At 42.5% G+C, this 27,165-nt stretch overlaps 2 protein-coding genes across 3 annotated transcripts; both read right to left on the reverse strand.

The window, feature by feature from the left end:
- Positions 1-324: 324 nt before the first annotated feature.
- LOC147428170 (uncharacterized) lies at positions 325-8,364 on the reverse strand. 2 transcript variants are annotated; one of them, XM_086496416.1, is made up of 3 exons: positions 6,293-8,364; positions 4,473-4,586; positions 325-3,245 (listed from the first exon to the last, which is right to left on the reverse strand). In XM_086496416.1, the coding sequence occupies exons 1-3, from the start codon at positions 7,982-7,984 to the stop codon at positions 792-794; spliced, it is 4,260 nt and encodes a 1,419-aa protein (XP_086352542.1). In that variant the 5' UTR covers positions 7,985-8,364; the 3' UTR covers positions 325-791. The 2 variants fall into 2 exon arrangements, with proteins under 2 accessions (XP_086352542.1, XP_086352541.1); XM_086496415.1 differs by having other exon boundaries at positions 325-3,251.
- LOC147428171 (uncharacterized) lies at positions 8,001-26,679 on the reverse strand. Its single transcript, XM_086496807.1, has 2 exons — positions 24,112-26,679; positions 8,001-8,240 (listed from the first exon to the last, which is right to left on the reverse strand). Exons 1-2 carry the CDS (start codon positions 26,677-26,679, stop codon positions 8,001-8,003), a joined length of 2,808 nt encoding a protein of 935 aa, XP_086352933.1.
- Between the last annotated feature and the right edge of the window lie 486 nt (positions 26,680-27,165).

The raw sequence follows: 27,165 nt of genomic DNA on the forward strand, positions 1-27,165 counted from the left end.
CCGCAGCATTATCGGTCCATCCCCCCCCCCCCCCCCCCCCCAAAAAAAAAAAAAAAGAAAACACAGAAACCCACATGCACATACAAGCATTGCAAAAAAGACCTTGTTTTCCAGACTCTCGGAGCCTATGACACTAGCAACATTTTTCCTTCACTTACCTACAGAGTAAGAAAGACCATAAATATTCCTTCCCAACAAAACCTCAAAGCAGTATGAACAGAAGTCAACAGAAAGCACCATTGCACACAGCATGCAAATCAAGGACACATCAAACAAAGGCTGTGTTTACAAACTCAAGGACCTCACCACATTGACTACACTGCCTTAAATGAAGAATAATTTAATAACTCACCACTAAATACACCAGAAGACTATATATTACAAGGTAAATTCCACTCTCCTCCTGAGTGACAAACGTGCATTGGCAATTGTGCCAATGCATGAAATAGCTCATCGCACACAGCGACACATCCTGTTCAAATAATGGATCTGCAAACCTTTAGGTTTTCGTGTAAGTATGCGAACCGCTAAAAGTTCCCATAGGAACACAATGTTGAAGCTGAACAGCACGTTGGCCCAAATTTCTCTAAAAATGCCATCAAACTGCTCATTACCCTCCAGCCAAACCTTCAGGTCAATTGAACAAGAATAGCCACTCTCTCTCTCTCTAAAGTAATCATGAGAAATGACAACAGCAATAAGGTGCTCAATTTAACACTTATGTGATGCCCTTCCAATCAATCACAGGTTCAGTCATGCGACAGAATGGAAAATTCAAATCCAAACAGGTGCTATGAGCCCCGGCGTGGGACATACAGCTCCCTTTTGCTGCGTCTTTGCTTCACTTCTGTGTAGGCTTGAACAACCACCTCTCGCCCTTCATCATCCGCGTTTTCATGTTGCATGCTTGATGGTTGAGATGCCCACTGTGTACCATAGAGCCCAGTATCAAAACCTTTGAAGGTGCTCACAGGTGGAGCATTGCTTAACAAAGCATCTGGAGAAGCTTTAAGTACACCCCTGCTGTCAAACATTTTGGGAGGAGGTCCCAAAATGGACTCCTGAAAATTGTTCTGAGGGCCCAATCGTTCAAAGACGCTCTTTCTTGCAGGTGTATCATATGCCAAACGTTCCCTTACCACCTCAGTATGTTTTTGTGAACTATTAGTTTCTCTATAATTGTATTTTGGCATCCCTCGATCCTGCTTTGAATCTCGAAAGACTGGCTTCGAGGCTTTGGCATCAGAAAAACTAGGAATGCTCTGATTGCTAGCACCATATAGAAGACTTCCTGAGTGAGTCTCTCTCTCACCACCATCACTCTTGATTTGTAGATAGTCATAAGAATCGGTTAAATCATCCACAATATCCCCCCATTTCTCCTGCATGGGCATGGTACAGAATAAGCTCTCCGTTAATGGTGAAGAAGCTAACTGAGCTTGCGAATTTTGTGTAAAAGCTTTCCTGGAAGCATCTGATTGAATCCTCCTCAAGCTTTCCTGCAAAATTTCCGAGCTGTGTGTTTGTGTTTGTTCTTTGGCATGCCAGCTCATGCCGAACCCTCTAGAATCTTGGCTAGCATCGGATGATCTTTGAGCTGGGGCAGAAAACACTGCTTGCGGCCTCGTATCTTTCATCATGGCTTGGAAGGGAGAGCTAAAATCTTTCGTGCTATTTTTATGCTGTGAATCTCTTTTCCCTCTACCATTGTCAGTAGTAACAGCATATTTTAGGTTTCCCCTTAAGTCATGTGACCTTGGAGTATGGAACAGTTGATGCTGAATATTGCCCTGCATGTTCATTGCCGTTCGCTCAGATTCTTCACTTCTGACATTGGCGCTCGCAAAAGAGGTCAAACCAAAGAAACCTCTCTCAAAAGTTGGCCCCATCAAAGCTGTCCTTTGAGAACTCGGAGTGTTGAAACTTTGTGAAGATGGACTTGGCGTCTTTTCAGCATACCAATCAGAACCCCTTGTGCTATTACTACAGTAACTTTGGCCATCATTGCCCTGCCGAATGACAGGAGAAGACTTCTGCAACTGGGCGCTCAAATTATGCAAATTTGCACTGTTATCTGCTCGCTCGAAAAAACTGCTCTTCTTTTCTGTGGGTTTACCAGATGACTTTCCAGCTCTTACACGAGTTTGAGAAGGTTCTGCAGACACAAAACCATGAAGAGAGCCACTTCTTGCAGCTTGCATAAAATGGTGATCATTGCCCTTCGAGGGTGTTTCGCTATGATCGTTCTTCCCACTTCCGGATATCGATTTGGTATCTTGGAAAGGGTGTCTGTGTGAAGGATTAACACTTCCTGCAGCTTGTATAAAATGGCGATCATTACCCTTGGAGGGTCTCTCACCAAGATCAATCTGCCTACTTCCTAATGCAAAACTGGAGTCTTGGAATGTACGATTGTGAACAGAATTAGCACTTCTTGCAGCTTGTGTAGCATGGCGATCATTGCCCTTGAATGGTGTCTCATCATAATCAATCTGCTGCCAGCTTCCTGATGAAAACTTGGAGTCTTGAAAACTTTGGCTTGATGGGTTAAATTTTGAATCCATATTTGCTCTATACCCTGCACTGCTATGAGATGCTGCAGGACTTGCCTGCTCACGTTTCGAAAAACTATGGAGTCCATCTGAAAACTGAATGTGTCTCTGCCTTCTCTCCGTGTCAAAAGTGACCTTGATACCCATGCCAGGTGCAGACTGGTCAGCGTGAGTCTCTAAGCTGTCTGCAAAACACTCCCCAGAACTGCTTCTGACCATTTTTGGTGATCCCTCCACATTCATAAAATGTGGAAGACCAGCAATAGGAGCACAAGCTTCTGTAAATGAACTTGCAGAATTGTTAGGTGAGCTACTCATTGCATAAGCCCCCGACTGGCGATTGAAAGTTTCTGGTTCCCCCAAGTTTCTATGTTCAGCCATGAGAGATTCTCGAACAACCGGTGGCCGATAAATAGACATGGAGGGCTGTTGCTTGCCTCGTCCAATCTTATCAGTTTCTTTTGCACCCATTGCATGTGAAAAAGCTTGTTGTCGACTCTGTTCATTACTTTCTCGAGGAGAATTCCATTGATGTGCAGACTCATTCCTGGATTGAATCACCAAAGACTTCTTGTTTTTGGTGGAGTGCTTCTGTTGCGCATCCTTCGATTGCCTGTGGGTCCCCACATCTTTCAATCCTTTTGGATTGCTTGTTTCACCTCTTATCTCCCTACTCTCTGAAAAAGTGTTTTTCTGTTCCTGAGACAAAGCCTTAGCTCACATGAGGCTTGCTCCTTACAATAGGAGTATTACAAGGAAAATCAGAAATAAAGCCCAATTTTACATTAATATACAAACCTTTAAAGAACCATGATAAGAATCATATGGCAATCGAACAAAAAACAGTAAAACCCCCCCACTTTGTTGGTTCACAAACTAAACTTCCACATTCCAAAATTCAAGGTGCCCACTTACCTGCCCATTTTCCACATTGTTATACAAACGTCTAAAACACCAGGGTGCTGTCACAAGACAAAACAATCACAAGTTCCTCTCCTTTGATATTGTGTCCTTTAATAGCCTGAAGTTTGAGTGTGGGTTAGTTGATCCTAAGAGATGGGGCGGTCCTGTGTGAAGGGCACAATGCATGCTGTTCATTGATAAGGGAATCAGGTTAATATGCCTAAATTCACAAGATAAACCGACTTGCTCATCATGGACCAGCTTTAAAAAGCATAAGCACAATGGCTTCCCTTCCACAAGACCTTTTCGATAAACATTACCAATGACGACTCCGTCTGCTGAGTGCTCATACGCATGCATGGACTCCTATCATGATTTCTTATTTGGTTTCTTCTTAGGTGTCTAAACGTGCAAGCAGATACATAACTACAAAAGGTTCACCCTCTTAACCTTTCCCATAAATAATAAATTGGTGGAGGGTAAATCACTCACCACCTGATATAGCCCCATTACAGAGGATGTTAAAAAGAACCACAGGCTAAATGATTGTAGACCTTTGACTACCCAAGTGTCTGATTGGCGAAGTATATGACAACGCTTTCTTGACGAGCTTCAGAATGTGCACATTTAATAAAACAACACCCATATAACAGAAAATCGATCATTTCTGTGAGTGGGCATGTAATTTGCCTAAAATAGCAATCATCCAGTATTTTCCATGTTACCGCCCACTCAAGACATCAGTATCAAACTGAACCCTTGTCCTGTTTCAGCTTAATTCTGTGATTCTGTTAAGTCATGCTAACAACAGCTACGCAGGCATTTCTCAATTCTGAGGTGCAGATTAGTGAACTAACTCTTCATCTGAAAGTTTTGAAGGCTGGCCTTCCAACATGCAAATGCTCTGTGCAGTACGATGGAAAGAATCCATGGGGAAGCAAATCAAGGTGAAAACTGTAAACGAAAAGCTTACTTCCCAAATCTAAACCAGCTTAAACAGGAGACATAGATGCTTGCCTTGATATCCGAACTCTTGCGCCCAACTTGAGGTAAGGTGGCAGCTTGCTGAGTGTGAATCTGTCTCCCTGCTTGTTCTCTGTCAAATTGTTCTCGATCATGCTGAATTTTTACCTGAAAGCAGTTCATAGCAAGGTTGAATAACATTACCACTACATCTAGGGTTATGATGTGGAAAAAGATTGGTCTTTTAAAATAACTAATCTTCTGTACTTGAGTAGGATACATGAACCCTTCCCTTCAAATAATTAAATGTGGAATACGATTGGTCTTTTAAAATAACTAATCTTCTGTACTTAAGTAGGATACATGAACCCTTCCCTTCACACATCACCTATACCTAAAGCCTATTTTCCCAGGCTGACTTGATGGCATTTTTGTGATACTCACAGCCAAAGAGGACCCCAATTATGGCTGGTCACTTATTGTTCCTGGTTATGTTGATTTACTGAATTTTCCCCTCGCCATGTCACGTAAATCACATTTTTGCAGAACCTGTGCCTAGAAGCATTAATAAGGCAGACCTGCATTTCTAATTTTTTTCAATCCATATTAAGGGCTGTCAAATCGACTGGTTTGGTCTCATTTCTCTCTCATATGCCATTGCAAATTCTAACAAGGTCCCAGTATCCCAGAGCACAATATGTCTTACCCTCAGTCTCAAGATAATACACATGTTTTCAGCCCCTTGGTACCTCCATATGGTCACTATGTTCCCTTGAGGAATTGAAGGGCATGATCTATTGGCAGAACCTTGAAAGAACCCACAACTAGGGGCCTTGGAGCCTGGAGGTATAAGCACGTAAATTCCTGCCAAGGTAGGCCGAGACTTTGTGATAACTAGCAATCTTGTAAGAACTTGCTCAATGCAAAAGCAGGATGCAGAATTTCGGATACAGGACCCTTACATATAGTAATATTATATATACCATGATTGAGCAGGTTGAGACAGCGGTATGGGGCCTTAGAACTTAGAAGTACCAAGTAAAGGAGCTGTGTTGTGATAGCTATGTTTTAAAATGTAGGCAGGCATTTGGGCTCCTCATGCATATTTGTAAGATCTCCCCTTTTGCTTAGGCAAAAAGTCCGCATCAAGGTTGAGAAACTCGAAAACTATGGATCAGCAAAGCTTTTCATATAAATCTTAAAGAAGCCACTCAAAAACAACAATTCTCAAAATGGGGGGGGGGGGGGGGTAACCTAAACAATCATGTCCATTATCAAACTTTAGCATAGAATAAAGCTTTTATATTCTTCTGCCATGCAACTTTTTTACGACACTGGCTTTGTTTATTGCTCTTGGTGTAAGATGCAATGTCAGTGATTCACTATTGTATGATGTAAAGTGAATCACTACTGTTTAACACTGCTCGTTTCCAACCGGATCAGTTCCAGTTTAGAAGCAACTTACGAGATCATTGAAGCTTAACATGTGATTCATAAATGGCACTTACATCGGTCTAAAATCTATACTGAGTAATGTAAGATCATAAAGGCTCGTGTGCTTCCTAGACATAGGTATATTCAAGTACATGGGCGAACCTGCCCTGACACACCAATCTCCCTACAATACATCTAGCCATAGAGATTATAAAAAATGCATGGCAGTGTTAATCGACACATTGATACTTCATCTAGTACATTTCTGACCACTTGTCCAAGCCTCTAAAAGGTAAAAAATACGACACTCAGCACCTTATAATATTGACAGTGTGTTGACAACAAATTTTGGTTTACCTAAGCCATTCTAACAAAGCAAGTCAATGAAAGAAATACGTCAAATGAAAGCTTTACTGTAACCATTCTTTTCACAAACTCACAATTTCTCGTACAAACTGGTGATGTATATTGATCTTCTTTCGTTGCTGTCTCAAAGGTTGCACACATGCAGGGCTGCTAGCAGTGTCCTCGCCACCTGTACTGCTGGCTTCCTCATCTTCCACAGGCACACATCCATCAGATTGCTGTGGCCCAGTTCCAGCAGTGCTATCCAAACTGCTACCTCCATCTTTATCAATCGTGCATCCATGATGCTGGCACTGACTGCTTGCAGCCCCATCCTCTACTTGAGAGGAGGTATTACCAACATTGGTTCCAATGTGAGTGTCATCTACACTGCATTGGGCATTTAAGGTCTCTTGCTCAATGCTCCTGGTTTGGGATATCATTGAGGAAGTGGCTGGCAAGGGTAATGCTGAAATTGAGTCTTCATCATCATAACTAGCATCCTCCACAATACTTTCCTTAGAGCCTTCCCCAATACTAATTATAATTTCACTGGCAAAACGGTCCTCTAGAGTTGAATCCTCATTCAGCCCTGGTAGACACTTCTGATCTAAAGTATTCTCATTGCCAGCGTTGCAATCATCTCTTGTCACAGGTTCTGTAGTTTCTTCAGCAACTGCAATAGTCTTGATTTCATTTTGGAACAAAGAGCTACAGTTTTCGTCCACATTTTTTGTAGCATTTTCTTGAATACAAGCATTTGCATCCTGGCTACCGTGGATTGATGTTTCAGAAGCTCCATTACCATCTGGGGCACAAAAGGCAGATGATCCTACATTACCCTCTTTCTCAATCTCCTTGACTGGCTCAGAAAGCAATCCTTGTGAAACTATGCATGCAGGGTCACTTGCTGCCATGTGCAAAGAATCCTGGTCATCAATTACATTTGATTCTGTGATTATGGCCGGTGAGCCCGAATAAAAAATCTGAGATCCATGTTCTTCGTGGCAACAGAAATCACTGGAAGATGTATCTGCATTGACTGTATTTAAGAAAGTCTCCTTGTCCCCAGCATGAGCTTCATTTGAAGCTTCTTCAGTGATTGGATCTCTAGGCCTTGCTTTAGTTATTTCATCCTCCCCAAGCTTCCCGATTTCCCTCGAACACGCTTTTGTTAAAACAGTGCTCACAGGCTCGTCCATGTCCTCAACCAATTCATCTTCATGGCAAGCTCTGTTGTTCTCACTACTTGAAAAACAGGCGAGTCGAATGTCAACCTTCTTCCCATCAACTATTTCAGTGATGCGGGTTTCTGAAGCTACAGGTGACTGCTCCATCTGGGTTTCTTCCTGATGGCAAAAACTTGTAGTGCCTGTATTGTCTAAACTATCACATCCCACAAGCTTACAAGACAACAAATTACCTTCTATACAATGCACCTGCAGAGTTGTTTGATCTGAAGGAGCACAATTGCTCGATTCATGATTGTTACAGGGGTTGTCGATTTCTACCTTCCCGTCCATCTCGTGCACATGCACAGCTTCTACACTTGCCAAAGGTTCCTCACATCGATCGTTGTTTACCTCAACGCCATTGCTCTCATTGTTTAAATGCCCTGGCATTGGCACCGGCAGACTGCCAACAGAGTCTACTAAGCTACAACCATTTGTAGAAATACTGCTCTGCAAAGATGGTGCTCCATCCACGGCAAGCCCTGAAGTTTGCAGAGCTTTCTGGTTATTTTCCATGGGGCTGAGCCCATTTCCCTCTGAGGAAGGGTCTGACATATGCGCTAATGTTGCGTTACTCCTTCATGAGCAGGAAAACACTATAAGCCTGCCATTCCCGTGAATCTCCACTAAGAGCTATGCATGTCTGCTGTAATACGAAGCTGTTCTGATAGAGCGCTTCAAAACTCCCCAGCATCGAGCCTGTTAAATCCAAATCTGCCATGGTTCTGTCATGATCTCTGTGAGATTGACGGTTTACAGACACAAAATCGAATAAATTGCCACGACTATCAGGCGAATTGCAAGAAGAGCTCTGCAAGAACGAGCACTGCGATTAGCGCCAAATTAGGGCAGATGAACGGAATCGCAGACGGAAACAGACCATGAAATAGCCGGTTACATGAGAATGTTTGTGCATGTGTGATTTACATTTTGGCCACTGCAAGACGGTCAAGTTTTTACCTTAGTACTTGTGAGAAATTTTCTTGTATATATCATTTTGAATCAGAAATATTATAGGCAATGGCTTTGGCCAAAGGGAGGGTATATGCCGAGGGAATTTTAGTTCGTGTACTATGGAGCATCCTTCAAATTTTCAAAGGTATGTTTTATTTTTTTCCTCTTTAATCAACGAGCTTGTGCAACCTGCCTATGACGGGTCTCGCTCGCTCTTATCAACGGGTCGTTACGCAAAGTGCAAGCGAGACCCGCTACACGATTGTCAATGGACCGTGCAACGGCCCATTGATAAGAGCAAGTGAGACCCGTTGTAGGTGGATCACGCAAGCTCGTTGCCAATTAGATTCTGCAGCCACATCTTTGCTCAAGTCTGAGCCATTGTTCAAAACAATATTGAACACGGAATATGTTGCACACATAATATTTTTTTAGATAAAAGAGAGTAGAGGAAGCACGATGTTGAGAGTGAATCTCTCTTGATTATTCCAAAGATAAAAGAGAGTAGAGGAAGCACGATGTTGAGAGTGAATCTCTCTTGATTATTCCAAAGGTTGCAACCCCAAAAAACATTGAAGTTGTGTGTGTAAAACCCCAAACAAAGCTAAGAGAGCAAGGGGGCAAGAGGGAGAGTCTCAAGGCCTTGTAGAGTACAACAGCTCCCACTTAGCCCGCTACCTCGTGAGCTGCTAGACTCCATTGTAGTAAGGCTAGAGATAATGTTGCACCTTGCTCCTATGCACTCCTCCACGGACCACAAATGTGAATGAAGGTGATAAAAGCACACTTACTGCCACTACACAATGGCAGCAGGCCACTCAATGTGAACCAAGTTCAAAATCCAAGATGGAAACCCTCATATGGCTACGACAACAGAGACAAAGAGAGGAGCAGAGTGGAGAGATGCTTCAAGCACCCTAAAGCTACAAACTTACACCTATAAACCACCCAATGCTTGGGTACTCCCCACTTGGAATCTAGAGCCACTTTAAGGACTCAAGGATGCATGGCTTCTCCTTATGGTTGGTTTTTATAAGCATAACCTTTGTTTTAGATTCATTCACCATCCCACTATGCAAACAAAAGTTCTCAAGGACAACCATAATCTTTTGTGCATCTTCTAAAGTGTGTGCTAGAAGCACTATATCATCCGCATACAACAAAAGCATGATTACCGCATTGCAAATAGTGACCTCGTCAATGCCTTCTTCTTGCATAAAGTCAAGTACCATTTGTTCCATTTGATTGATGCATAGACCAAAGAGACTTGGTGACAACGGACATCATTGTTTAACCCCAATAGTGCTTACAATTTTTTTTGAAATTCCTCTTCCCATGCATAATTGACAAATCACCTTCTCACTGATTCGAGAAACCGCAAGCATAAACTCACTTGGCACTTGGAGTTCTTCCATCCTCCTCCACAAATTGTTACGTGGAATCATATCAAAGGCTTTCTTAAAGTCCACAAAACAACAATACAATCACTTGTCTTTCCACCGACTTTCCTCCATGAGAACACAAAGAGTAACAGCATATACCCCTCAATCTACCCGCACTTCAGGATAAAGAGAAATTGTGCTATTAGGTTGCGGGAGTTCGCTTCTGACTGCCAAGCGCGTGGTAGCAATTCAAGTGCATTGCGCCCAAATTCAAGTCGATAACTCATTCCTAGCTAATGTGGCAAACCATCTGGCACATGGTGAGCCTTGAGTTAGTCAATGCATGTAAATGCAACCATGTGGAGCCTCAAGACTATCTTTTTAATATATATATATATATTTATTTATTTATTTATAGATAATCTCTCTTCTTCTTCTTCCTCTTCTCCTTCTTCTCCTTCTCCCCCCCCCCCCCCCTTCTCTCTCTCTCTCTCTCTCTCCCCTTCTTCTTCTCCATATTGCCTCCAACTACAAAACCATGTTCTTCACTGAAAGAGAAAACCGTACTCACACTTACATGCTTGAGTATATCCCCTCGTCGGCAATCCACACTATCGCAGCCATTTGGCTTAGCTCCCATTCCCTTCAATGCGAGACAGGGCGTTGGGGCAATGGAGAAGAGTCAAATCGATTGTGCACATTATGCTCACTGCAAGTTTGAGAGTCTGAGTACCACACTCTACTAGAGTGCTTAGATTTTGGTCACATCCGAACTTGATTCTCTCACATTTTCATCCATGACTTAGACCTACACCCTTTCCTCTCCCAGCCACAATGTGGGCTCTCCATTGCGACTCTCATCACCACAATTTTGGAGCATCGAGACTCACTCATCAGTCATACACATACTACATCACATGCAACTTTGGTCCTATAGGTCATATTTGACCTCCGAAGACGATAATAATAAAATCTATCTATCTATCTCTCCACCCAATCAAGTCAAAAGGCGGTGCCAAAATCTAGACGCCTTGTTGCTTTAGTCACTAGTGTGGTTCTAGGCGAGCACGGGTCTCAAGTTCAAGACTCGGCCCATAGACCCTTTGAGGTCTCTTGGGATCGTTTTTGTAACGTTAAAACTTCTCTTCTTCTTCTTCTTCTAGCTAAGGACTTCAACTATTTGTCCCATGTCATCCTGATAATTGACCGTTGATTCAAAGCAATAGTATTCACATTACATTTGACACTTCAATTGAGACCGTTGGTTTGGCAAATGTGAGGTTTAATAAATCATTCACAATCATATTATTCAGTTTTAAAAAAGCCAAATTATTCACAAGTTCACATGGAAATGGGCACTTGCAACCCTTTTTTCTTTTGCCATTGGCTTGGTCGGTCTGGTCATAATCTTTTGTGTGTAAATTGGTGTAAATGTGTAAATAGTACTTGATATGTAAATAGAAAGAAGACCACGACAATTGCAATGAGGAGAATAATTATTCGCGACCAAGTTCTGTTATTTCTCATATGTCTAAAACTTTTGCTATTAAATAAATTGAATCTCTTACTTGGTACAACCTTTATTATATTCAATACTTCATGGAATACCTCCTCGAATCCCATCCTCAAGTTCCAATGCTATGTTAGCATTGATCTCTAGTAAAAGACGGATGAGAGATTTGAACTGACAACGTTCGCATGAACTTCTAAAGTTCAACTCACCTAGCCAACCCGACATCCAGCAGTTGATGCTATCTCAAGCGATCCACAAAATTTATAAAAAAAACAATTTTACCTGCTCTGACTGCGCGCTGCAGTTGGCACCTCCAGGCTGGCTTTTTTCCACCCGCATCTATCAAGATTCGCCAATAGTGGCTTTTTCCTGAATCGTGGGCACATACTAAGTAAACAAATAATGTCAAACTCTCAACTCCAACTAAGTTTAGTACCAATTTCATGACTTGTTTTTTTTTTTTTTTCCGAAACTCACAATTGTGAATGGATAGTATTAAGAACATTAGATATATACACCAACCTCGAGCTTAGACCAAGCCTCGAGGGTCAAAGGATTACAAGTTTTCTGCTTGACAAAGAAACCACAACTACTCCAAGGCTTTACTTATTACAAGATGTCATCATGACATGTATTGTTCTAGACCAGTCCGTTGAGGCTTGTTTGCCTCCGATCATGTGGATCGTCACTCTGCTCTCTTACATTCTTAACCCATGTTGAGGCCCTTTGTGTTAAATTTATGGTCTCATTGGCTAAACAGGACCAAGCTTGAGCTATCATGACCAAGGAAATGATTGATGCAGTAAAACTCGGATCGAAAGAGAAAAAGTGGAAAGACAACTTCTTGCCCCGAGTGGTCGATTTGTTTTTTCTATCTATTTGCTATCATTTACACTAGTATGGCCGGCCGCCTTTGGTAGCCTCTCTCTTTCTCTCTCTTCCCTTTTTTATCATGTGCACAAGAGCTTCTCTTAGTTTTGGAATTTAATCTTCATGTTACAAATTTTGACACGTGTAAAAAACTCCCCCTTCCACCATATTATGTTAGTTTAAATGTGCTACAAGTATTTTTTTTGTACCCATTGATAGTATTCATCATATGCTTTCCATCACCAAGTTCATTATCGTGTAGCTCTTTGAATTTTGGGTTGTGAAAACGAATTAAACTATTTTTGGGCCCATTTCTTTGAGTGGAATCTAGCGACATCTCTTTGGAGCGCAAAAGGAAAGTTTAGTTTTGTTTTCTATTACAGAGTAAAGGGGAATGTGAAATGCACACGGCAGTGTTAGGTAACACAGCTCCTAGTGTAACGTGGACATGCTTCTCTAAAGAGAGGCTTCAAAGTATTGAAGATTCAAAGAAATCGTATCATTTTTGGAAAAATGGGGTTTTGACTTTGAGAGTACTTTCCAAGGCCCCAATCAATTTTTTGGTTTTCTAAAACGAGTCTTAGAGAGGCATACATTTTAAATTTTACTATTTCTTACATTGATTTGACCTAATTTTTCCATGTGAACAATTGCGATCTTATTTTGTCTTTACTTTCTCAATGTAACTTAACTTCTCTTTCATTTTTTGGCATGTCCAAAGGGCAAAGGCTATAGAGATGTGCCTTCTCTTTTTGCTGATTAAAATAGAAAAAAACCCGAGTCGTATTTTCATGCATTTTTTGATAGGCCAAAAACGTTGATTGGTTGCAATGAGATAGTGGGCACTCATTTAAATGAATAGTGTGTAAATCTAATTATGGCATGTCTTGAGTTTATAGATATGAAATGAATGCTCATTTACCCAGGAAAATCTTTTGGGTACCTATGAAGGGAATGAAACATTGAAAGCGTTAGAGGTTAAATGATAAATACTTAGCATGGGTGGTTCCACAAATCCCAAGAGCCATTTTAAGAGTAGAGATTTTTGGCATGTGGAGGCCATAGGGCCGTTGGATTCATTGGTCGGATAAGCGTCAGGCAAGGGTTTGCTAAAGCATGCTTTCCAACCTTTTGTGAGTCTTTTTTGCCCTGCTCTCGACAGAGGAGGTGGCACATTGCAATTTTTGTTGTTTTCTCTTGGCGGTGCTTGCAATTGAGGTTGGAGTGGTTGCAGTCCTACAACGACATGTGCTTTCCAAACTTCAGCGCGCTGCTTCTGGAAGAGGAGGTGATGCAGTCCTGCGCTTCTAACTCTTATGGCGGGTGTGCTTTGCAAACTTGAGTGCACTACTTCTGGTAGAGGAAGCGATGCATGGAGGTCATCTTCTTGTGGCTGCAGGTCTTACGGTTGCCTTTTGAGGCTTACGATGCATCACGTCATGCTAGGAGCGGAAAGCTGTGGTTTGACTGATCATGCTAGGTTGGTCCTCAGTTTTGGTGGTTGATAGCAAGGTCTTTGGAAGGCAACCAAATATACTGCACTATCTTGTTTTGAGGCTTCTCTGCAAGCTCTGGCACAGATGCCTCCACTTGGTTCTTGTATCTCATCTAGAAGGCACGAATGAGGTATATTGTAATGTGTAAAATGCACTGTCTAGTTTCAAGCTCTCCCCCAAAAGTTGTCTTGTGCAAGCCCTTGTCTCAATTGGTTATAATCTTGCTAACGCATTGAATGAAACAATTTGTGTGCTTCTTCTGTAAATGTGTCATCTGGTCATCTTTATTTTAGCAAATGAGATTTGAGGTGTTGTTGTGTGGTAAAAGATTGTCTCTGTGGTCTAAATTTCTCTTGAGAATGCTTGTCGTCAGCAAATGAACTTTGAGGTGTTGTTGTGTGGTGAAAGATCGTTTCTGTGATCTACAATTCCTCTTGAGAATGCTTGTCGTCATTAGCAAGCCGTAAAAGGTCAGATTTGAAGTGCCTCTTGACAGCATAAAGTCAAATGCTGGTGAAATATCCACCGTGGCTTGTGCGGGCTTGAAGCCTTGTAAGAAGTTGATGTAGTTTCATCTCAGAGCTTGGCAGCTGTTTGGAGCTTCTCTATCATGATGGCATCTTGTGGTGGTGGTGATACTGACGAGGGTAGTGCAAGTAACGGCTCACCCATTGATGGTGAGAGTATCAACTTCTCTAGAGGTTCACTTTCTTGCCTTTTTGCAAGATTCTTGTCATGCTCGATTGTGTGTTGAAATCAATTTTGCTATTCGTCCAATCGGGGGACTCGTCTGAGGTGTCGGCTTGGCACATGCCAATGGTGCATTTTTTTGTCGCCTGTGCTGGTTTCTTTTCCCCCTGTATGTGTTATGTTCGAGAATGCTGCCTTGGTCTCTTGCTGCTTGTTTTTGCAGGTCATCGGTCACGTGTGCTTTTAGTTCACTTGTGAGACATGAGAGTGTACACTAGCTAATCTGGTTGTTTCTCCATTGAGGACCAGCGTTGGCATGATTTGACAGGGTTTGTGAGCTGAATTTCTTTTTAGAATTCTCATTGTAGTCTTGCAATGCTGTCTCTGCACATAAAATTTTCCTAGGTTTTTTTCTCGAATTGAGGCGTATAGGTTGCGTTGTTGGATTGATGGGTGCAATTATCGCTTGCTGTTCGTGTCAGGAAAGTGTCACGCTGGCTTGTTGCGCTATGGCTCTGTGCCTTTGAGTGGGCATGCTTTGCTTGTAGTTGTGGGCAATGTCTTCTGCTCAGCTGATCCTGTTTTCACCATCCAAGGCCTCCACTCCAAGCCTGCCAAGTCACCAAGCCCAGTGTAGCATCCAATATTGTGTGTCCAAGTCTACCAGGTTGCATGATGGATGCAAATTGGTTCTGCTACTTGATCATCATTTGCCTTGCATATTTTGGTTGCCGCCTAGACGTGAAGTGCGCGTGATTTGTCATGGGGCCCACTGATTCTCGTCGATGCTTGTTGTTGCTGATGTGTTTTCTTTGTGCTTCCATACCTTTCTCCCACAACAGCTAGCCATTGTCAGCCAGTCCCCTCGGGTTTTGCTCGTTGGTAATCTCAGCTTGGCCTCCCAAGCGGTGCCAGAAGCCATGCCCCATGCTTCCGAATGTTTTGCTTGCATGGCCTGGTTGTCCTTGGCGTCGGTGAGTTTGTTGTGTGCTGGTCATTTTTATGTTGTCTTTGGCTTGCTCAGTTGGTGAATGTTTTGCTTGGGTCGTGGTTTCATCTTCTTGTTCTCTTGCAAAACTGTGCAAACTCGTTGAGCGTCCTCTTCACCCTTCAAACAAGCGTGCAACATACCCAACATTAGAGAGTTTTGCTGAGTTGCTGAGTTTCCCCCAAGCCCGACCTCCAGGCAAGGCATAGTCAAGAAGAGGTGTAGGCGTTCCTTGTTTGAGGAAAGCTCTGCTAGCCATTCTACTGCTAGCGCAGGTATGGCTAGCATACACGTGCTCTTTGTGGGGCAAGTCTATGTTGTGTTCTGTTGGCAGTGCGCTTTTCAATTTGCAACCAAATTAAGATCGTGTTTTGTTTTTTTTTCCCAAAGCAGATTTGCCACTAGGAGAGGAGTCCAACTAGGCACCACCTTTGACTTTGCAACAGCCTGGCTCCTCAGCTCATGGGACAAGCACACCTCAAGCCTCATTGCCTACAACCAGCCAACCCTTAGGTGCTTGCAATCCCTCCTTGACGGTTGCAAGACGTCTGACAAAGGGAAAGCCCTGATAATCAAGGAAGCCTTGTTGTTGTTCGTGATCGCCGATATAGATGAGGGAAGCAAACCTTTCTCCATAGAGGGGAAAAAATCTTGAATTGGTATGGCACATTCTATTACATCTTCCTTGGGCAAAAGGAAAATGCTCGTTACTTCAAATTCGACATTGTGGACGTTGTTTGCACTGACACGATCATAATCGTCATTGTAGATCGTTCCATTGAGACCTACATTGAGGAGATCAGGGTTGCCCTGTTTGTCAGGATTGATTTTCTGCTTGTGAGGGCTATAAACCATAATGATGGTGGCTTGGCTTTATTTTCCTTGCTTGTCGATGCATCGACAACCATTTGAGCTTGTGATTCATTCCCTATATCTTTTTCTGCTACATCTCTGTGGGCAACTACTCGACACCGCCCCTTCTCGAGCCCCCCTGTCTACCACAACATCTCCTACGATAATCGTATTAGGAGCGCCTTTTTCCTTGACCTATCATAGCCGGATTGCTTGGAGAGCGCAAAGGAGAGAAGATGGTTAGCCTTGAAGGCTTGCCAAAAGCATTCAAAAGGGGGGTATTGCGGTCGAGTAGTGGTTTGGTAATGCGAGCTTTAAAGAGGATTCCACAGTGCAGAGGGGGTTGGGAGATGAGCTCAGGGAGTTGAAGGTGAGCAGAATCGAGAGGCTTGAAGGCCATATTGCAGGAGAATGTGGCGCTGGAGAGGCGAAGCAAAATGATCTTGAGATCCGGATTGTTTGGGGTTGTTGAGGTCGAGATTGGAAAATAAAGCAAAGATGATAAAGGGATTTCATGCGAGAGTCTAAGCGCAGGTACTGATATGGCCGGATGGCCAAAGCTCCCATAACTCAAAATGAAGGGTTGTCCATTGAAGGTGAGCATAATCGAGAGGCTTGAAGGCCATATTGCAGGAGAATGTGGCGTTGGAGAGGCGAAGCAAAATGATCTTGAGATCCGGATTGTTTGGGGTTGTTGAGGTCGAGATTGGAAAATAAAGCAAAGATGATAAAGGGATTCCATGCGAGAGTCTAAGCGCAGGTACTGATATGGCCGGATGGCCAAAGCTCCCATAATGCAAAATGAAGGGTTGTCCATTGTAATTTCCGACGAATAATGACGTCTTGTGCTGGCTGGAATTTCCTGTTCTACCTTGTCCAGTGCGGCTCAACCACCTCTCGTGTCTAATGTAGCCATAACCCTCTATATGAATCCTTGTGTGTTCACCGGATTCAACATTGCTAATGCACTCCTCCCCCTTGTCTATTGTTGGTCGTCGTCATTTGCTGCTCCAACTCAGCTTGTAGGGTATCTACCTCCAGTGGGTAAGATTCACAAGTCCCTGCTCGATTCAGATCCTTGCATTGGAAGAAAATTTGTACATTTTTACAAGCACTTCATTATTGAATCATGGCAAGGCTTTGAACTTGGACTTAAAATTGAGTCCCATTGGACGCATGTGGGCATATGGTATATAGTGCAAAGGTTTGCATTGAATGAAGTATAGTCTGGTTGTATGCACTGCAAATTTTGCTATGTCTTTCAATTTTTGTAGTGCTCTATGTCTTGCACCAATTCAACGAGAGACAACCCTTAGAAATTGAGAATTATTGCACTTGTTTAAATTGCAATAGTGATATTTACCTTCCACTACTCCTCTCAAAGGCAGGCCTTGTGATTTTATCACTTGTTTAATTTTCAATTTTGCAATACTCACAAATTTAAGTTGTATATTCATATAAAAAAGGATTACATAAAAGCTCTGCTTCGATCGAGCCAAGCCGTCACACATTCATGGAGCATAGGGAAACGACTAACAAGGGAGCCACCCTGACACAAGAAGCTGGCTCAATTGGGAGCCACCCAACTGGAAGTGAAATAAATCCTAGATAAGTAGGAGAGCCAACATGCAAGGGTATGCCACCATGTGGATAGAGCTGCTACCTCAACTTCGCATGTCCACCTCACCGTCATCGCCAAGCAACATAGCCCATATGTCATCAAAAAACAACAGCACCATCCCACTCACACCAAAATCCCACATCGGCCCAAGTCAGGCCACATGTGTAGGAAACCCCCTTCAACAGGGGCACCAACAACTCTCATGCCATGGCAAGCCAGAGAACCATCCACTATGACTCACACATGAGATCCAAAAAGTGCCATGCAAATCCAAGAAGGAATCATCGCACCATCCAATCATCATCAGCCCAAGCCACACATAGAAAAGGTGCAACATTTGCAACATCGTACGAGCCTTGCCTCCTGCAACAAATGGCCTCGTCGCCCATGGATCCAAAAAATGTGGGTCTCTGTTTCCAGAGGAGGAAGAGGCAGAGGTGCTTGGCCAAGCACACTCTCCCCCCCCCTCCACACCAAATCCCACGGGATCTTAATGATGCTCGAGCGGTGGGATCAATGGTTGTGGACCGAGCATGGGAATCTCGAGGCAAGTGAACCCAAAAAAAAAATGTGGTCAATGCTCGTGAGGTGAATTGAACCCATCGACCTACTCGTTGGTAGGCAAATGCCCTAACCACGTAGGCAGGTAGCTTTTAATGACATCCAAAGCAAAACATAACATTATATGGTAAACAAAAACAAGGAAAAGTAAACTCAGCCAGCATTTGACGGTGCACCCTAATTTTGAATTCCACGCCCTACTTGCCCATTGTCAATCCCACGGTTCGAGCTTCATTCAAGATCCCGTGGTCTTTAGTGTTGACGCCCCCCCCCCCCCCATGGGACCGCCACGCCTCCCTCCTTGTAGTGCGAGCCTTCCCACTCACCCGCCTCTCGGGGTCACACGATAGAGGTTTCTTCAAAATGCAAAACAAAACAAGTTGAGAAGGCACGAAGGCATGCTAAGTTAAGAGGAACGAGGGAGAGTAAGTTTGAGTAAGTGCCTACAATCATATGAAAATTTTCTTGAGTTTTCATATAAAATTGTCTCATCTATTTTAAAAAAGTGACTCCTATTAGCTCACTTAAAATAAAATAAATTAATTGAAGGATACCTTCAAGATTCCCTCTACCCTCATCGCTTAGTCCTCACCTCTTGCTCCTGTCACCAAAACCTTTTACTGTCTATGTGTTGCCCTTTCCTACCATTGGACTCGTCCCTACGAGCCTGAAAATCAGTCTTTCCTACGAGCTTGCACCTAAGCTTCCCCTGCCATTCATGGACTTGCACCTATAGAGCAGTCCCCCACATCATCTTCACTATGCCTATATCGAGAAAGGACACGAGAGAGAGAGAGAGAGAGAGAGGAGAAGAAGAATAGAAGAAGAAGAGATTCTATTCACCTATGCTTTATGAAGAGTCCCTACCTTTGCTCTGCTCTGCACTGAGAGAGAGAGAGAGAGAGAGAGAGAGAGAGATCCCTAATTGAGAGGCATGGCCTCCACGTGGTCTGCCTCCCCCTTCTCAGTCCTCTACCTCTAAATCTCCTCAAGCATCTTCTTGTCATCTCCACTAATGGGCCATTTTTTTATTTTCTCCTAGTCGGTACCCTCTACTCACATATGGCTTATATATTACGAAGGGGCCCCAATAATAAGGTAAATGGTGCACATTGCACATTAGAATTTTGAAACAAAATAAAAGTAAAAGGAAGTAAAATTAAAAGACACGTTAAAAACTAAAACAAAAGAATATTTTAATGCTTTTGTATTATAAGAAAAGATAGATTTAATAAGCATAGAAAATAATAAAACAATTTGTGAAGTAATTTTTTTTTGAAATTCTCAAATGAGAGTATCATTTATCAATACCTCACTGTACCAGTGTTCGAGAAAGATGTGTCTGAGCTTAGCCTTAAGTCGGTTGAAAAGCGAGATTAGAAGATGGTAAAGGAAAAAAAAACCGATAAAATATACTAGAAAATAGTTCAAACCTTTTGCAAATTTGAAAATTTCTAGTAGTATTTTCAATTTGTATATGTATAAGGAGGAAACTTGCTGCTTAGACAAGAAAATTTTTCTCGGAGACTTGAAGACTGCATCATAAGTTCAAACTCCTATGAATATTTTGTTTAGTGTTTCATTTTCAAGCATGCATAGAAAAGTAAATGCTGCTTTGGAGAATAACTTTTTATTCAAAAGTTTTAGTTTTCTATACATACCGGGCTTCCTAGTCGGTCCAAATCAATTCATTAGACGGAATCTTCACGAGATTCCTAAATCAAGCTCAAAAAAGTAAAATCTCTTCCCTCTGCCTCTGCCTTCGTCCCCTTTGTCGCCCCCTCCGTTCCCTTCGCTGCTACCTGGTAGCTCCTCTGCGCCTCTCACCCGCTGTGCACATCCTCCGATTCACTTCCTGCTGAATGCATTTGCAAATCTCTTGACCTAGTCTCATCGAGTACGCATAGCCATTGCCAATCAACGAGAGCTTCCCAAGGTCAAGCTCTGTAGTTGAATGCCTCTTCGGTTGAGCTTGCCACAAGCTGCTGAAGCCGGGAGAAAACACAGACAGCAAAGGAGGTTGCCATATGAGGTTGCCAAAGGACTGATCTCCGCCTTCTAGCTCCACATAACACCTTTCCACGGATACCTCCCCTAATGATTTTCCTCAAGACCTCCCCGCTCGACTCTAATCTTGGGTCTCCTGATGCCTCGCAACCTGGTGCTTCCTACGACGTCTTTCCTCAACCCCGTCTCTACCTCCCTCCTGTTGGACTCACATCCTGCGTCCATCTCCTTCATGTGTAAAGTACAAGACACACCCACACCCTCAGGCTAGACTCGTGGAAAACCTCCAAAATGCAGTCCCAAGAGAGCAGTCGACGTGAGCTAGTTCACCAGCACTAATTGGCATTGCAAACCAGAAGCATTGAAAAAACCCAACTTGCACTCCTCGAGTCCAGTTCAAAGTGTGAGGTATCCATCTGACGACTCTACCCCCGACCTGCGTCAGTCTGCATTGCTTGCTCTACCCTGTCGTCATCTACCTCGCTCTACTTGTCCTAAACTCCAAGTTCAACTGCCTCCCACTCGGCTCATGACAAACCAAAGCAACTCTAGGCCTCCACTTGCCCCCTCGCGCGTGCGCGTGCACACACACACACACACACACACACACACACACACACAGAGAGAGAGAGAGAGAGAGAGAGAGAGAGAGAGAGAGAGAGAGAGAGAGAACCACCTACACAGTTGGGCCATAAAATGTCTCTCTCAACGCATGTTCAGAGAGAAAAAATCATTTTTTCCCTTATTTTTTTCAACGTACCCGCGCACGACTCTACCCGCCCTTTTCCTGATGAAATAAAACAAGGTATCATCTAAGATACCCTTTAAACAACCCCAAAACCAAAATTGGGGATACCAAAATTACTACTCGGTCGATTCTACACTTACCCATTATTTTACCTTGAAGATTCCCTACCCTATCCTTTATCCTCTGTCCTCGTGTACCATTAGCTAGCCAAAGCCCCAATTCCTACGCACACACACATCCCCCTCGGATGCATACACCCCTCCTTACCAACACCTTGCTGGTAGGCCCCCAACCAGCATGCAACAAACCTGCAGCTGTCGTGCTCGCTTGTCTCTGGTCACGCGGTTCACAAACAAATACTTGGAAGCGTCGCTCAGACAAGGCGTCGCTCGCTTCCCTATTCCAGTATCGGTCGTGCTCCACCCTGTTACAGTCTTCAACCCCCTCTTGCTCTCATCGCCATCGTCTCTGCCTGGTAGGCTGCAGAGAAACAACACACACACACACACACACACACACACACACACACACACACACACACACACACACACACACACACACACACACAGAGGAAACCAGGCTACACCTCGAGCATCCTGTGCAGAGGAATGAGAAAGGGAAGAGTGATTTGCAACAACAATCAAAACACACACACACACACACACATACACCCAAACACGCAAATCTATGAAATAATGCGCCATAGCAACCCTCCAACCTCGTTCCGTTGCCATCGCTCTTGTGCTCGCCCCCTTCCCATTGCCCTCTGCTATGTACGAAGCCCTAAAAGCCGCCCGTCAAGGACTCATCCATTTGCCCAGCACCGACCTGCGAAACACACACACACACACACACACACACACACACACACACACACACACACACAGAGAGAGAGACCGGCACTTCTCGTGCTGCCTGCTCTCCATGTCCCTTGTCCGCGTCTTCGCGGCCTCGCCCCTTCCGATTAAAAAAAAAGATCTTTTTGTTTCTTTCTCTCTCTCTCTCTCTCTCTCAACAAAAGACATTTCCCTCCATTTGTTTACCACCCCTATAAACACCTAGCTTCACAAAGGTATCTCCTTAGATACCATCTAATAGACCCCATTTCCAAAATCGGTCGGGCCTACTCACAAGACTTTTAAGGACCTTAGGGACACTTGTCTTGTAAAAAAAATTTGAATGACCTTCACCCTTTGGGTACTAAAGCCTTTAGGAGGCCAAAAAACTTCTTTTCCATTTTATTGTTCTAGAATGTCAATGTGAACCTTTACCTTGTTGAATTTTCTTTGGTTTAATCTTTAAAAAATTAAAAAAAAATAGCAAAACTCACAATTGTGAGTGAATTATATTGAGCATCCGAAAAAAATTACAAGGCTCTGTCATGATTCATGTTAAGCCATGACAACATCCCGGAATCATAATTACAACGGCTATTAGGGTAGCCACTCCTACCTTGTTGAATTTTCTTTGGTTTAATCTTATTAAAAAGACATTTTCTTGAAAAAACAAGTGAAAGGGTCACGATGGCTTTCTAAAACAATAAGAAATTGATAAAATCATTAGGTAGAGTTTAACTAGAATCATATAAGGTGAAGCAATGTTCGAGAATGTCTCTTTTATTAAGCGATCAAGTGTCCTCTTCGCAAAGAAGCAAACTAAAAATACTAGCAATTTGTAAAAAAAAATTGTAAGATTTTTGAACTAAGTTTTGACATCATTGCATTGTTTTTTCTTCTCTTTATCATGGTTTATAAAGAACTCATTAATATATATATATATATATGTGTGTATATATAAATAGATAAATAAATAAATTTATATATATAATAAAAAGAGTTCGTTAACACATTATATATTTACTTATTTATATTGTGTGTGTGTGTGTGTGTATGTATATAACTTACTAGAATTATGCAAGGTGAAGCTTCACTTTATTATTCTAAAAGAATAGAATGCAAGAGAAGTCAAGCCATGTAAGTAAGTGAAATGAAAGATGAAATAACAAGGTGAAAGAGCACGGGGGCCTGCAGGGTGATAAATGAATGGGGACTGGCAATGTCAAAGGTTGGCAATTGGTAGCAGAATGTATGTTGCGGAGTGATCGGACCAGTACATGTAGTTAGATCCTGATTCGTATTCGGATATTGCCGAGGTAGCCCAAATATGGTCTAAAGAGGAGCCATAGATTGTTGTAACATCTTTTATCAATTGTCTGATGTTATATTTGTGCAGGAAAGAGGAGAGGTGGTTGTATGAACTGTTAGGAACTTTAGTGTCAAGCTTGAAGTCACCTAGGATAATGATTGGAATTTTCATATTGTGTTGTTCAAGTAATGATTTTAATGCATCTATTAAATTTGTTAATCGTGTCGAAGGTGAGTTGTAGAGGGAAACTATCTTGATGATTTTGTTGTTTGTGAACTTGATCATTGTATGTAGCATCTCAATTCCTGGACGAGAGATGTTCCCATTGGCAAAGTGGGTTAGTGTTTCTTTGTGGAGAATCGAGACACCCACTTTCGCATTAAGTTGGTGATGTAGAAAGCCTGGTATTGCATGCGGTATTGTTTTTGTTAGTCTTGTCTCTTGCAAACAAAGCATATGTGCTGTCATCAGAATGGAATTTGTTGTAATCTTTCTTATGTGTTTATTAAAGGACACAATGTTGAGAGATTGAATGATGATATGTGTGTTTGAGTAAGATTGCAACGAGTTTTGGGTGGAGAGCCATTTAGCTTGCACTTTTAGGCGATTCAATTCTTGTAGCACAATTTGGTCGACTTTGATATGGGAAGGTTGTATTATTTTGAGCAGGTAAAGATTTGTTGGGTCTCGAACACGTGACAATGTTGTGTATGCGAGACCATGTGTTCGTATGTTTCCAGGATTGAAGGCTAGTGTTTGCAACGTAAGGCCTTGGGATCGATGAATTGTTCGACCACTAGTTGCTTGCAATGGGGACTGGTATCTAGAGATTACGTTCAAGTAGTTTTTGCCAACCTGGAATTCACGAACGACACGTTCTATTGGGGTCCATCGGCTGTTAATGGTTGGTGAATACAATGTTTGATTTTCATAGCGTTTTTTATTTCCAATCACAGGGTTAGAGAAGTGAACCCATATTATTGTTTTTTCCCTGGCTTGTGTGAAGGTTTTGTACTCGCCTTCTGCTCCATTAACTAGCCCATCAAGAATATCCAAGTTTCCTGCGCATAGCTCGACAACAATAGCTATTTTTAGGCTTAGTGTTGAGTGCAATCCTCCAGTGAATTTGGGATCTGTAGGGATGTTAATTGTTTTGTTGCATGAGTTATTTCTTTTATCAATAGCGATGAAAGTATGGGGTGTTCCCTCCATTTGATTGAAAATAGCAAGATTATGAGCGTCCTTTTCTTTGTTGGAGTAGAACAGATGAGAAACTTGATGGTTGATTGGAACGGGTTTGTAGTAATTGCTGTTAAGATATTCCAAATCCTTAGAAGTATGTTGTGCAACGCGAAGTCTGTTAAGAATGTCTACGAACGTTGGATTGTTTTGTCGCATTGTTAGTGTAAGCTCGTAGCATTGTGGGTGAGTGTGCCAATACGATGGAGAAACTGCTTCTAAAAGTGCATGTTTTTGTGTGAAGATCCAGCTATCCTTAACAGGGCTTGCCTGACATAGATCACCACAAAGAATGACATCCAGGCCACCGAATAGTTTATCGTGGACGCGCTTGATTGCTCGCAAGCGTGAGTCGGCCATGGAAAACACGCTTGAGCCTATCAAAGACACCTCATCAAAAACTACAATTCTCAAGTCTTTGTAAAGGAGAGAAAGGGCATCTAGCTTTTCGGCACTCAATCTTGTTTGTGGAGAAGTAATTAGAGGCAAGTGAAGTGCCGAGTGGATTGTTGTGCCACCAATACTGAAAGCTGCCTTTCTTGTGTACGCCATGAGCAATGCTATCGGAGATTCTGGATTTGAAGCGTTTCTATGGCTGTAAAATCTTTGTATTCCTTCTACTAACAATAGCAATGTGAATGTTTTCCCTGTTCTTGCACCTCCTGTGAGGAAGAGGTGTATTTGTTTGCTGGGTTGAATTCTTTTTTTCAACATGATGTCGTCAAATATGTGTCGTTGCTGCTCATTTAATTTTTCGATCCCTGCGTGGAAGTCGTCATTTGTCATGGAGGTGTACTTGAAATGTTGTAAGTGGAAAGGGTTTCTTGAGTGCGTACTTATCTGGAAGTCATTAAGAATGTCTGCGTGATCTGAAGCATGTGAGTCGTTGTTGGTTATAGTAGTTGTGCTTGGGGTGGAAGTGCAGTGCATCTCTAATTTGTCTATTGGGCTTGGGTCTTTATTGAACTTGATTTCATTTGATTTTATGAGTTGTAGATGTTGGTTATATACATCGCTCCATGTAGACAGTTCTATCAAATGTTGGTTTTCATTATTGATCCAAGGGAGATATAGCAAGCATTGTTCTCTAAAGTGGTCTTCTGGGTTTTTAAGAAGGTTATATTTGACGAATCTTATGATCCTAGGTTTGCGCAATTCTTTGTATGTTGTACCCTCTTGTTTAATTTTTGATGCATATTCAGCCAAACATAGATGATGGAGGCTTTGTGGTCTTTCAACATATTTATCAATAATGTTTCGGAAGAATATGTCTGTGTCGGTTGAGTCGAGTTTTTGTAGAGATGCTTTTCTTTTGAGGACCAATGCACGTTGATCAGGATGGTTAGTACTTATGTATACAAAGTCACGAGTTGTGGAATGGAGTGGCAACGATAATGCTATATAAGATGCTTGTTGTGCGCTAATTTGTTGTGTGTTGAGAATAGTGTTGTCGAGCTTACGCAGTCGCTCAATTGTTGTTGCGTTATTGGCGACACAAATATCGAGTTGAGATTTTATTGCTCCTATCAATGTGTTGTCGATTTTTGTCATGTATGATGTGCAATAACTTGCTGCGCCATGCGCGTTCAAGACGAATTGAATGTCGATGTTTGCGTCCCATAGTGTGGAAATCGTGGGGTTGAAATTGTTTGTGTAAATGTCTGTTATATCTCGTTTCAAGAAGATTGTTGTTGTGGATAGTGAGTTTGCTATTGCCAAAGTATATTCTTTGAATGTCAAATGGAGGCTTCGTATCCATTCTTCAAAGGAAATGGTAGTTCCAGTCGGAAGTGTATCAAGGCTGTTCTTAATGCGTTTCAAAGTTTTCTTGCTTCTCTTTCGATTTTCGTAGTCATTGATGGATGGTCTGAGAATGATTGTGAATGGCATGGGGAATCTTGGAAAAGCGAAGCGGCAAGAGTTGCCTTTCTTGAGACAAGTTTTTCTATGGTGATGTGTTTGTATTTCACGAAGGTCTGATGGTAGCTTAGAGCTGTCTGTACTTATGTACTTGTCCACAAACGTCACAATAGTATCATCTGTATCATGGTCTAATATAGGAGCTTCTTCAACCCATAGAAGACCATGGTCATGCTGGCTGCCACGACTTTGGAACTCTGTAACAAAGAAATAGTCAAGGATTTTTCCACATAATGTGCTATCGTTAAGCAGTATTCTTTTCATGGCTGTGAAGCGGTTAAGGTAAAAGCGAGCTGTTGTTACTGGATCTGCTTGTACCAAACGTCTACGGAAGCAGCTATCGCTCTCATTGCTATCTTGTTTCAGCGGGACTAGTTGTTACAAGGCATCGAGAAGCTTGTTCCAACGTTTCTCAGCAGAGGAAAATGTCACAAAGAAAGTTGGGGACCCTAGTTGTCGAATCATGGAGAAAACCTTTTTTTTAACTTTTCTTTATAATCCGGAGAGGTACGGAGCGCTTCGAAGTCTCTGTAGCCGAGTCGAGACGAGACTACCTTCTCTATGTTTGTGTCATGACTAACCTGTCCGGCACACAGCGTTGCTCCCTCGAGTTTCGCTTTGCGGAGACGTATCCAAATGGAGGATAGTATTTTTTGTGTCATGATCTTCACTGATTTGAAAAACAAGTTTTCAATGTTGAGCGTGAAACGTCTATCTTTGTGCATTAGCTCCCATTTGGCGACTGCTTGG

Source organism: Adiantum capillus-veneris, chromosome 23 (genome assembly GCF_014529385.1).
Source record: "Adiantum capillus-veneris isolate H3 chromosome 23, ASM1452938v2, whole genome shotgun sequence".
In the NCBI taxonomy this organism is placed as follows: Eukaryota; Viridiplantae; Streptophyta; class Polypodiopsida; order Polypodiales; family Pteridaceae; genus Adiantum; species Adiantum capillus-veneris.